The 13,310-nt window shown below is 40.7% G+C and overlaps 1 protein-coding gene across 1 annotated transcript in view; it reads right to left on the bottom strand.

Annotated features, from left to right (window-relative positions):
* The window catches only part of RNF24 (ring finger protein 24), a 155,765-nt gene that overhangs the window by 9,962 nt on the left and 132,493 nt on the right, over nt 1-13,310 (bottom strand). Inside the window, exon 4 of the mRNA XM_007195885.2 lies at nt 9,701-9,742. Coding sequence (XP_007195947.1) covers nt 9,701-9,742 — 42 coding nt within the window. The remainder of the gene's footprint in view (nt 1-9,700; nt 9,743-13,310) is intronic.

The raw sequence follows: 13,310 nt of genomic DNA, 5'->3' as shown, positions 1-13,310 counted from the left end.
TTATATCCATCCTAGATGGTATGAAGTGACATCTCATTGGGGGTTTGATTTGCATTTCCCTAATGACTAACAATGTGCTTACTGGCCATTTGTATACCTTCTTTGGAGAAACGTCTTTTCAAATTCTTTGCCCGTTTTTTAGTTGGGTAATTTTTCTTTTTATTATTGAGTTGTGAGACTTCTCTATATATACTAGACACAAATCCCTTATCAGATAGCCAACTGATTTTGACAAAGGTGCAAAAGCATTTCAATGGCAGAAGGACAGCCTTTGCAACAAATGGTGTTGGAGCAATGGGACATCCATAGGCACCAAGCAACCAAAAAAATTTGGTAAACTGGATTTCATCAAATTTAAAAACTTCTGCTCTGCAAAAGATCCTGTTAGGATAAAAAGACTGGGACAAAGTATCTGCAGATCTTTTTATTTTGTAGGCTTTTTATTAATGAGTTGTAAGAGTTCTCTGTGTATTCTGGATACCAAACTCTTATCAGATATAAGATTTGCAAATATTTTCTCCCTGTGGTTTGTCTCTTTACTTTCTTTCTTTTTTTTAGATTTTTTTAAAAAATTATTTATTTATTTATATTTATTTTTGGCTGTGTTGGGTCTTCGTTTCTGTGCGAGGGCTTTCTCCAGTTGCGGCAAGCGGGGGCCACTCTTCATCGCGGTGCGCGGGCCTCTTACTGTCGTGGCCTCTCTTGTTGCGGAGCACAAGCTCCAGACGCGCAGGCTCAGCAACTGTGGCTCACGGGCCTAGTTGCTCTGCGGCATGTGGGATCCTCCCAGACCAGGGCTCGAACCCGTGTCCCCTGCATCGGCAGGCAGATTCTCAACCGCTGCGCCACCAGGGAAGCCCTCTTTTTTTTTCCCCAATGTCTTTTTTAAAAAAATATTTTATTTATTTGGCTGCATCGGGTCTTAGTTGTGGCACGCGGGATCTTTCATTGTGGTGCGCGGGCTTCTCTCTCTAGTTGCGGCATGCGGGCTCCAGAGCGCACAGGCTCAGTAGTTGCAGCGTGTAGGCTCTCTAGTTGTGGCATGTGGGCTTAGTTGCCCCGTGACATGTGGGATCTTAGTTTCCCCACCAGGGATCGAACCCATGTCCCCTGCATTGGAAGGCAGATTCTTAACCACTGGACCACCAGGGAAATCCCTGTCTCTTTACTTTCTTGATAATGTCCTTTGAAGCACAAAAGTTTTAAGTTCTGATTAAGTTCGATTTATCTAGTTTTTTCTTTGGCTGCTTGTGCTTTTAGGTGTTGTATATAGGAAATCATTGTCTAATCCAAAGCCACGAAGATATATATTTATGTTTACTTCTAAGAGTTTTGTTATTTTAGTTGTTACATTTAGGTCTTTGATTCATTTTTGAGTTCCTTTGTGTATGGTGTGAAGCAGGGCTCCAATTTCATTCTTTTTTGTGTGGTTATCTAGTTATCCCAGCACCATTTGTTGAATAGACTACTCTTTTCCTATTGGATGTCTTGGCACCCTTGTTGAAAATCAATTGACCATAAATGTATGGGTTTATTTCTGAACTCTCATTTCTATTCCATTGATCTGTATGTCTGTCCATCCCCCAGTATCACACTGTCTTAAATACTGTAGCTTTGCAGTAAGTTCTGATATTGGGAGGTGTGAATCCTCCGATCCTCTCCTTTTTTAAGACTGTGTTTGGCCATTCAGGGTCTCCTGCATTTCCATGTGAATTTTAAATTCTGCTTGTTAATTTCTACAAAAAAAAGAAAGGGCAGCTGTGATTTTGACAGGAGTTGTGTTGATTTTGTAAATATTTGGGGGGAATACTGCTATATTAACAATAGTAAGTCTTCCAAACCATGAACAAAGGATGTCTTTCCATTCATTTAGGTCTTCTATAATATCTTTCAATGATGTTTTATAATTTTTCAGTGTACAAGTCTGAGCTTCTTTTGTTAAATTTATGCCTAGGAATCTTGTTCTTTTTGATGCTATTGTAATTGGAATTGCTTTCTTAATTTCATTTTCAGATTGTTCATTGCCACTGCCTAGAAATACAGCTGATTATATTTATTTATTTATTTACTTTATTTATTTATTTTATTTTTGGCTGCATCGGGTCTCAGTTGCGGCACACGGGATCTTCGTTGAGGCATGTGGGATCTTTCGTTGCAGCGCGCGGGCTTCTCTCTAGCTGTGGCCTGCGGGTTTTCTCTTCTCTAGCTGTGGCACGCAGGCTCCAGGGCGCGTGGGCTCTGTAGTTTGCCGCATGCAGGCTTTCTAGTTGAGGTGTGTGAGCTCAGTAGTTGTGGCCTGGGGCTTAGTTACCCCGCGGCACGTGGGATCTTAGTTCCCTGACCAGGGATTGAACCCGCGTCCCCTGCATTGGAAGGCAAATTCTTTACCACTGGACCACCAGGGAAGTCCCTACAGCTGATTTTTGTATATTGATCTTTATCCTGGAAATTTAGTGAACTCATTTATCTCGTGATTTTTGGTGGATTCTTTAGGGGTTTCTGTGTTTACAAAATCATGTCTACAAATATAGCTTTACTTCTTTCTTTCCAATCTGGATACCTTTGATTGCTTTTTCTTGCCTAACTGCTCTGCCTAGACCCCTCCAGTACAATGTTGAATAAAAGTGATAAGAGTAGGCATCCTTGTCTTGTTTCCCCTTAGGAGGAAAAGCTTTCAGCCTTTCATTAAGTATGATGTTAGTTGTGGGTTTTTCATAGAAATCTTTATCAAGTTGCAGAAGTTCCCTTCTGCTCCTAGTTTATATTGAGTATTATCATAAAAGAATGTTGAATTTTGTCAAATGCTTTTTCTGCATCTATTGAGGTGGTCATGTGTTCTCCCTACCCCTTTATTCTGTCATTAGGGGGTATTACATTGACTCATTTTCCCTTGTTGAACCAACCTTGTATTCCTGGGATAAATTCCATTTAGTTATGATATATAATCCTTTTTATATGCTGCTGAATTTGGTTTGTTAGTATTTTGTTGAGGATTTTTACAACTATATTCATAAGGAATATTGGTTTGGAGTTTTCTTTTTTTATGATGTCATTGACCGGTGTTGATATTAGGGCAATACTGGCCTCACAGAATGAGGATAGGAAACATTCCCATCACTCTTCATTTTTTGACATCAAAGAATAGATCCTATCAGCCCTGTCAGAAACAGGGCTAGGACATACATTTACTGATTGGTCAGTCTATAGATACTTGAGTTTATTTGTTTTACATATTATTGATGGCATCTGCAGAGAACAAAAGGAAGCCGGTTCACGGCATTTCAAAGTAATTTTTTGCAGCTTGAGGAACAGCAGAAGCTTCAAGTTTGTGGGTGCAGTAGGGGCATCATAATGTGAAGGCTCCAGACTCAGAAAGATAGGGTCACCTTCTTTCTCCACACTCAGAAGCTAGAGGAGATGCCCATTTTCCTCAACTTTCTTAAACCTCAATTTTTTTTTTTAAATTTTATTTATTTATGGCTGCGTTGGGTCTTCGTTTCTGTGCGAGGGCTTTCTCTAGTTGTGCAAGCGGGGGCCACTCTTCATCGCGGTGCGCGGGCCTCTCACTATCGTGGCCTCTCTTGTGTCGGAGCACAGGCTCCAGACGCGCAGGCTCAGTAATTGTGGCTCACGGGCCCAGTTGCTCCACGGCATGTGGGATCTTCCCAGACCAGGGCTCGAACCTGTGTCCCCTGCATTGGCAGGCAGATTCTCAACCACTGCGCCACCAGGGAAGCCCTTAAACCTCAATTTTTACAAAAGCAAAATAAGGAATAATACTTACCTCACCTAAATTTTTTAAAGTGTCAGTTCCCTTGCTCCTAAGATAAATCATATGAAGAAACAGACATCTTGGTAATTTTGCCACCTTGTATACATGATTCCATTTTCTTTACACTGAGATAATACCCATAAATAAAACAAATTTCAAGGGAAAAATGGCTTTTAGTGACCATGGCATATATACTGGAAAGAAGCCTAATTTTCTAGTATTCACAGAGTGCATGATCCCTAAAATGACCAAGAAGGAAGGATTTGACAATTTTCAAGGGGTTGACACAGTCTATAAATTTACCTCAAAATGCAAGCTAGGGGGCTTCCCTGGTGGCGCAGTGGTTGAGAATCTGCCTGCTAATGCAGGGGACACGGGTTCGAGCCCTGGTCTGGGAGGATCCCACATGCCGCGGAGCGGCTGGGCCCGTGAGCCACAGCTGCTGAGCCTGCGCGTCTGGAGCCTGTGCCCCGCAACGGGAGGGGCCGCGATGGTGAGAGGCCCGCGCACCGCGATGAAGAGCGGTCCCCGCACCGCGATGAAGAGTGGCCCCCGCTTGCCGTAACCAGAGAAAGCCCTCGCACGAACCGAAGACCCAACACAGCCAAAAATAAATAAATAAATAAATCAAGTAGCTATAAAAAAAAAAAAAAAAAAAAAAATGCAAGCTAGGGAGTGGAGAGTCATGTGGGGAAGACAATGTCACACAATGAAAATGACCCACAGCTCAGGGAATTTAGCCAAAATGATTTTCTTTTAAATATACAATCATTCTTTGATGGTGGTAGTGAACACTAATATACCTTTCCTTGAATAGTTACGAGGATAGTCATATCTTTTGCAAAGGCAGCATTCCCAGTTCAGACGTGTCATTTAAGGTTGGAATCTTTAAAAGCTATGAAAGCACTCTAAACATGGCTGTGCTGCTCAGGAGAGATCTGACTTTCTTATTCCAAACTGAAGTGCAGTGGGCCGTCCGTTCCATGGCCCTCATGTGTTCGTGTGCTCAGCCCTTTACTGTCCTTGCCTCACTGGCTTATGACTTTCTTTCCTGTGGGACCAGTGCTCCTTGAGGGCAGGGAGGGACTATACTTTGCCCACTCAATCTCTAGGGTCCTGTATACTGTCAGCTCCCTATACATGCTTTGGGGTTTTTTTAAAAACTATTTTTGTAAAACAATTTTTACAATTTAAACTGAGGGACGAAACTCAGTTGGGCTCTAAGTATTTATATTATAATTAAAAATTAATTTGAGTAATGTGATTTATAAGAAGAATGATCAGTAATCCTAGAAAGACTGAGAGGGTTTACGTCCCCTCCTACATAAGAAAGGGATGTGGCAAAACTTGTACCACCAGACCCCCTCCTCACTGGACCAAAGGGAAGGGAATGAGCTTGTGGAGAGGTGAGGAGAAGGAAAAGATGTTCCTAACTTCATTTTACACAGGGGGGCAACTCCAATGGGGTTACCTTCCTACAGTCTCTTCTTGTGGAAAGTAGGGTAGAGCAGGGCCATAGCATGTCTGCCACATGACTCCTCACCCACTCTCTGCCTGATCCAGGAAAACTGACCTAAAGATGACTTTTCCTGTCCTTGTGTAGCTAGGATCCCACCTGCTGCTGAGATGCAGGAGGGAGCAGGTTCTCCTTTCCTTTCTGTATGTATAGGCAATATCACCCTGACAGAAGAGGGGATGGACCCAAACATGTTCAAATTTAGAAGCTATATGGATGGCTGTGTCACTGTACTGTACTGTAGACGTGGGCTCAGGGTTCTGATTGGCCCACATGGCCACAGCAGGTGGATGAGGCCTTCTCTGGAAGAGTGGCAGGATAGAAAGAATACAGTACAGAAAAAATATTTGAAGAAATAATGGCTGAAAACTTCCCAAGCTTGGCGAAAGACAAACCTACATATTTGTGAAGCTGAGTAAACCCCAAACAGGAAAAATCCAAAGAAATCCATGCTGAGACATATCATAATCAAATTGCTGAAAACTAAAGACATAGAAAAAAATCTTGAAAGCAGCCAGAGAAAAATGATACATTATGGATAGGAGATCGATGATTCAAATGACTATGAATTTCTCATCAGAAACCATGGAGGTCAGAAGGAAGTGGCACAACATTTTAAAAGTGCTGAAGGAAAAGAAATAACCCAGGAATAAAGGTGAAATAAAGACATTCTCAGATGAAGGCAAACTAATACAATTCATAGCCAGCAGATCTGCTCTAAAAGAATTGCTAAAGGAGGTTCATCACATAGAAGGAAAATGACATAAGAAGGAAACTTGGAACATTGGGAATTAAGAGCAAAGAAACGGTAAATATCCGGATAAATATAACAAACTATTCGTCCCCTCCTGAATTCTTTAAAATATATCTGATGGTTAAAAGTAAAAAATGTAACATTGTCTGATGCCATTTTTAATGTATAAAGGTGTAATATGACACTTACTGTATAAAGGAGTAAAAGTAAAGGGATCTATATGGTGATAAGGTTTCTACATTACAAATGAAGTGCTAAAAAATTGATTCTAGGTATTTATTTTGTAATCCCTAAGTAACCACTAGAAAATTATACAAAAAGATAAAATCACAATAGATAAAATACTAAAAATGTTCAAATAACACAAAAGAAGGTAGGAGGAAACAGAGGAATAAGAAAGAGGGGAAAAGCGGAAGATAAATAGTAAAAGAGTAGACCTAATTTCAAACACATCAATAATTGCATTGAACATAAATGGTCTAAACACATCAATTAAAAGACAGGTTGGCAGGGTGGATAAAAAACATGACCTAACTATATGCTGTCTATAAAAACACTCACTTCAAATATAAAGACATAATGTGTTTACAGATTAGAAAACTCAACATGGTAAAGATATCAATTTTCCCCTGATTTATATATTTAATGCAATACTAATCAAGATCCCAGCAGGATTTTTGTTGTTGTTGTTTATGTGTGTACAGATAGACAAGCTGCTGTTAAAATTTACATGGAAGAGCAAAGGAACCAGACTAGCTAAAACAGTTTTGGAAAAGAAGAATAAAGTTGGAGGAATCATATTGCCTGATTTTAAGACTTGCTATAAAAATACAGTAATCAAGACTGTGGTATTGGTGAAGGGACACAGGCACAGAAATCAATGGAACAGAATAGAGAATCCAGAAATAGACTCACAAAAAATGGCCATTTGATTTTTGATAAAGGTGCAAAAGAAATTTAGTGGAGAAAGCAACCATTCACCATAACCAGAGCTGGGGACACTGGTGAACAAATCAAAGACTAAATGCAAATGACAAGTAGATCACAGACTAATGTCAAGGCTCTCAGGCTTCTCTTAAAAAAAAAACCAGATCTGGCAATAGTTGGCAATAGCCTATATTCCTCTATGGTAACAATTAGCTAGAGCTGAGTGCTGACAACTTCTTTAACACAGGACCTTGCATGCCCCAGTTTGTCACAGCTTCCATGGCACCTTTCTGTTTCTCTTGATACCAAGACTCCATTAGATGTAATTTATTTATTTATTTTTGTTTTGTTTTTTTTTTAACATTTGGCCGCACCACGCGGCATGTGGGATCATCCACAGATTCAAACGAACACAGACCGTGTAATACTGTAGTATTCACTATTGAAAAAAATCTGCGTATAAGTGGACCCGTGCAGTTCAAACCCATGTTGTTCAAGGGTCAACTGTACTTTTTAGATTTTTTTTCCCACATGGCTTGTGGTATCTTAGTTCCCTGATCAGGCATTGAACCCGGGCCCTCGGCAGTGACAGCACGGAGTCCTAACCACTGGACCTCCAGGGAATTCCTCAACTGTATTTTAAAAATAATATATTAACTTACTTTCCTTCTTTAAAATTAAGAACATTATATATAAAATTAACATCCCTTTTGACCAACTTCCCCTAATCTTTTCCCTCTTCTCTCCTCCTCTGTGTGATCATTATGCATCCTTTTCAAACACTATGCAGTATGCATATAAATCCATGAAAAATGTGTTTATCTTAGTTTACATACATGATATAAACATTTATATCATTTTGCAACTTGCTTTTTCAAGATCCCGTTAGAGATCTATCTAGGTTGACGTGTTTATAGATGGAGCTTGTTCCTTAATTTTGCCTGCCGTATAGTACCTCACTGTATGAATCACTGTATCAGGTTTCCTTCTCTTTCTCCCTCCCTCCCTCTCTTGATGGATAATCTTCCAGTGTATCATGTTTTATTTATTTGTTACACTACTGGTGGATATTTAGCTTGTCTCCGATTTTCCACTATTATAATTATTCACTAATAACATTATTCATATTGAAATTCCATGTGCTTACACAGGAACAAGCTATGTATCACTGTATAATTAGGCTACAGGAATGCACACGCACAAGGAAGTTTGACAAAATAGTTTCAACACAAAGAAGTGCATCCCAAAAGGACCAAACTGTGAAAAGTACATGACTGGCCTGTGGAAACAAGTTATAGAGCAAGGTTAGGTTTTCTTAGGTACAGCGGAACTGGAATTAGTGGGTGCGGTTGGGATACTAACTCTGATATGTAATGATGCAACACAATTCACTTATTCAGGGTAAAGATTCTAAACTAATGGGTCAGACGAATAAGGAAGACTTCTATTCCTGACAAACATGGTTATTCAGTATTGTTAATGTATGTCAGAATTTGATCTTTTCATTTATGGTCATCAAAAAGACTCCAAACAGAAGAGGATCACTTTCTATTACTGTTTTGGGAAAAAATTTTTAAATCAAACAGTATTTGATGCTTGAGTTTAATCCAAGGTTAGTTCTGAAATGCTGTACCATATCAACTCTTTGATAAAAAATATGCAGAAAGAGCAAAGGAGGGACTTCCCTGGTGGCACAGTGGTTAAGACTCTGAGCTCCCAATGCAGGGGGCCTGGGTTTGATCCCTGGTCAGGGAACTAGAGCTCACATGCATGCCGCAACTAAGGAGCCCGCCTGCCGCAACTAAGACCCAGTGCAACCAAATAAATAAATAAATAAATATTTTTAAAAAAGAGCAAAGGAGCAGTAGATGATTTCAAAGTGTTCAACAATAATATAAATCATTATTTTTTTATTATTATTCAAATAATTTCACAAATTAACTCTTTGAATAGACTGGTAATGTAGCTTCACCACAGTTATGCTATATAAAACATAGATATTACAATGTGTAGCTTTTCAAGTCCTTGCTTTAAACACCAATTAAAAAACTCAGAAAGGGTGGAAGAGAAAGGGCCCTAAAATTAAAAATAAAAACTCTGAACATCTGAAATCGGTGGCAAGACAAGGAATAAAATAAACAAGAATTACTACAGACTATGTGTCTTAAGGTGCATAGCAGGATACCCACACACTTCTGTATTTAGCTTAGAAAGCATAACAATATAGTGAACACCCCAACCACGCAACCTCATCACTAGACAAGTCCAAGAGTTCATATCTCTCCCTATATGTTCTTCCCTATTCCATCCCTCTGTCTCACCTCCCCAAACCCCCACCTTCATGAAGTAATCACTGCCTTGTTTGTGCCATTGGTAAGAAAGGACTTCTGGGAACATTTTCAAGAGTGAAATCAGTGCAAATTCATCTTGAGTAGAAAAACTTGTTTATATCTATCTCCTACTCGTATAGCATGGACAGCAAGCAGCATCCCTGCTGCTATGAAATCTTACACTGGCACCATCCCTATTAAAAATGAGTTATTTTACACTTTTATAAGTCTTCACAAAATTGATTTTTATGTGACCTCACCATCAAATATTCTATTAAGCTGATCAAAATAAGCCCAATTTTTTTCAGCTTCTGAAAATAAAGATGTTTAAGCATACCACAGCATACCACTTCTGTTAGAATATACTCAAGAACAGATTAAAATACTTATAGGTAACTTACCTCATGTAAATTCAGTTCTTTTACTTTTTCTTTTAATATAACCTGTAAGACAAAAAAAGTATGCTTTTATGCCCATTTAAATCTGTAATTTAAAAGATTTCTCATTATTCTTACAAATATTTTTCTTTTCTGTATATAGCTCATTTCACCTCATATTCAGTATTAGAGAGAATCTCTTACAGTTTGAGATAGAACATTTTAGCAACATTCTTTTAACTTGAGCAATGGTGCAGTATTCTCCTGAAAAGCAATTTTAAAATCTCTTTGAGAATAGGTTAAATTTCGGGAGAAGAAATTAACACATGCCTATCTGAAGTATGTGCTAATATGGGGGGAAAGTAAATGAGATTGCTTGCCTCATGATTTGGTAAAACACAGTATTGACTCATGGGACAGACTGGTAATTTATAAAAGACTGAAAAGTAAGGTCAATCTTAATTTTGGAAGCTTTGCTTATTATTATACATCACTATTCTCAGAAAACTTTAGCTCTATCCAGAATTATGTAAATGGGTTTAAAACTCATCCAGGTGCTGTCCCTAACCTGACTTTGTGGTGACTGGATATCAGTTAAAAAGAATGCAAAATGACAAGAGGGCAGATGACTATTTAAAAAGAACATCTCTAAACAAATAGGACCTAATCAAGCTTAAAAGCTTCTGCACAGCAAAGGAAACCATAAACAAAATGAAAAGACAACTTAAGGACTGGGAGAAAATATTTGCAAATGATGCCATTGACAAAGGCTTAATTTCCAAATATACAAACAGCTCATACAACTCAATAACAAAAAACAAACAACCCAATTGAAAAATGGGCAGCAGACCTAAATAGACAGTTCTCCAAAGAAGACATACAGATGGCCAACAGGCATATGAAAAGATGCTCAACATCACTAATTATCAGAGAAATGAAAATCAAAACTACAATGAGGTATCACCTCCCACCAGTCAGAATGGTCATCATTAAAAAGTCTACAGATAACAAATGCTGGTGAGGGTGTGGAGAAAAGGGAACCCTCCTACGCTGTTGGTGGGAATGTAAGTTGGTGCAGCCACTATGGAAAACAGTGTGGAGGTTCCTCAAAAAACAATTTGAGACAAAAAGATTCATTCCTTTAGAAAACTAAGGCTGGAGAGAAGATGGCAGAAGAGTAAGACGCGGAGATCACCTTCCTCCCCACAGATACATCAGAAATACATCTACACGTGGAACTGCTCCTATAGAACACCCACTGAACACTGGCAGAAGACCTCAGACCTCCCAAAAGGCAAGAAACTCCCCATGTACCTGGGTAGGGCAAAAGAAAAAACAAAAAACAGAGTCAAAAGAATAGGGATGGGACCTGCGCCAGTGGGAGGGAGCTGTGAAGGAGGAAAGGTTTCCACACACTAGGAAGCCCCTTCGCGGACAGAGACTGCGGGTGGCGGAGGGGGGAAGCTTCGGAGCCACGGAGGAGAGCACAGCAACAGGGGCGCGGAGGGCAAAGCGGAGAGATTCCCGCACGGAGGATCGGTGCCGACCAGCACTCACCAGCCCGAGAAGCTTGTCTGCTCACCCACCGGGGCGGGCGGGGGCTGGGAGCTGAGGCTCCGGCTTCGGTCGGATCGCAGGGAGAGGACTGGGGTTGGCTGTGTGAACACAGCCTGAAGGGGTTAGTGCACCACAGCTAGCCAGGAGGGAGTCGGGAAAAGGTCTGGAGCTGCCTAAGAGGCAAGAGACTTTTTCTTCCCTCTTTGTTTCCTGGTGCAAGAGGAGAGGGGATTAAGAGCGCTGCTTAAAGGAGCTCCAGAGATGGGCGCGAGCCGTGGCTATCAGCGCGGACCCCAGAGACGGGCATAAGATGCTAAGGTTGTTGCTGCCGCCACCAAAAAGCCTGGGTACGAGCACAGGTCACTATCCACATCGCCCCTTCCGGGAGCCTGTGCAGCCCGCCACTGCCAGGGTGCAGTGATCCAGGGACAACTTTCCCAGGAGAACGCACGGGCGCGCCTCAGGCTGCTGCAACGTCATGCTGGCCTCTGCCGCCGCAGGCTCGCCCTGCATCCGTACGCCTCCCTTCCCCCGGCCTGAGTTAGCCAGAGCCCCCGAATCAGCTGCTCCTTTAACCCCGTCCAGTCTGAGCGAAGAACAGATGCCCTCAGGCGACCTACACGCAGAGGCGGGTCCAAATCCAAAGCTGAACCCCCGGAGCTGTGTGAACAAAGAAGAGAAAGGGAAATTTCTCCCAGCAGCCTCAGAAGCAGCGGATTAAAGCTCCACAATCAACTTGATGTACACTGCATCTGTGGAATACCCGAATAGACAACGAATCATCCCAAATAGAGGAGGTGGACTTTGGGAGCAAGATATATTATTTTTTCCCCTTTTCCTCTTTTTGTGAGGGTGTATGTGTATGCTTCTGTGTGAGATTTTGTCTGTATAGCTTTGCTTTCACTATTTGTCCTAGGGCTCTGTCCGTCCGTTTTTTTTTTTTTTTTTACTTAAAAAAAGGTTTTTTTTCTTAATAATTATTTTTTATTTTAATAACTTTATTTTATTTTATCTTACTTTATTTTATTTTATTTTATCCTCTTTCTTTCTTTCTATTTTATCTCCCTTTTATTCTGAGCTGTGTGGATGAAAGACTCTTGGTGCTCCAGCCAGGCATCAGGGCTGTGCCTCTGAGGTGGGAGAGCCAACTTCAGGACACTGGTCCACAAGACACCTCCCAGCTCCATGTAACACCAAACGGCGAAAATCTCCCAGAGATCTCCATCTCAACACCAAGACCCAGCTTCACTCAATGACCAGCAAGCTACAGTGCTGGACACCCTATGCCAAACAACTAGCAAGACAGGAACACAGCCCCATCCATTAGCAGAGAGGCTGCCTAAAATCATAGTAAGGCCACAGACACCCCAAAACACACCACCAGACGTGGACCTGCCCACCAGAAAGACAAGATCCAGCCTCAACCACCAGAACACAGGCACTAGTCTCCTCCACCAGGAAGCCTACACAACCCACTGAAACAACCTTAGCCACTGGGGACAGACACCAAAAACAACGGGAACTACGAACATGCAGCCTGCGAAAAGAAGACCCCAAACACAGTAAGATAAGCAAAATGAGAAGACAGAGAAACACACAGCAGATGAAGGAGCAAGGTAAAAACCCACCAGACCTAACAAATGAAGAGGAAATAGGCAGTCTACCTGAAAAAGAATTCAGAATAATGATAGTAAAGATAATCCAAAATCTTGGAAATATAATAGACAAAATGCAAGAAACATTTAACAAGGACCTAGAAGAACTAAAGAGTAAACAAGCAATGATGAACAACACAATAAATGAAATTAAAAATACTCTAGAAGGGATCAATAGCAGAATAACTGAGGCAGAAGAACGGATAAGTGACCTGGAGATAAAATAGTGGAAATAACTACTGCAGAACAGAATAAAGAAAAAAGAATGAAAAGAACTGAGGACAGTCTCAGAGACCCCTGGGAAACATTAAACACACCAACATTCGAATTATAGGGGTCCCAGAAGAAGAAGAGAAAAATAAAGGGACTGAGAAAATATTTGAGGAGATTATAGTTGAAAACTTCCCTAATATGGGAAAGGA

The sequence above is a fragment of the Balaenoptera acutorostrata genome, chromosome 15 (assembly GCF_949987535.1).
Source record: "Balaenoptera acutorostrata chromosome 15, mBalAcu1.1, whole genome shotgun sequence".
Taxonomy (NCBI): Eukaryota; Metazoa; Chordata; class Mammalia; order Artiodactyla; family Balaenopteridae; genus Balaenoptera; species Balaenoptera acutorostrata.
Note: the sequence above shows the minus strand (reverse complement) of the source record. Positions and strands in the feature narration are given on the sequence as shown.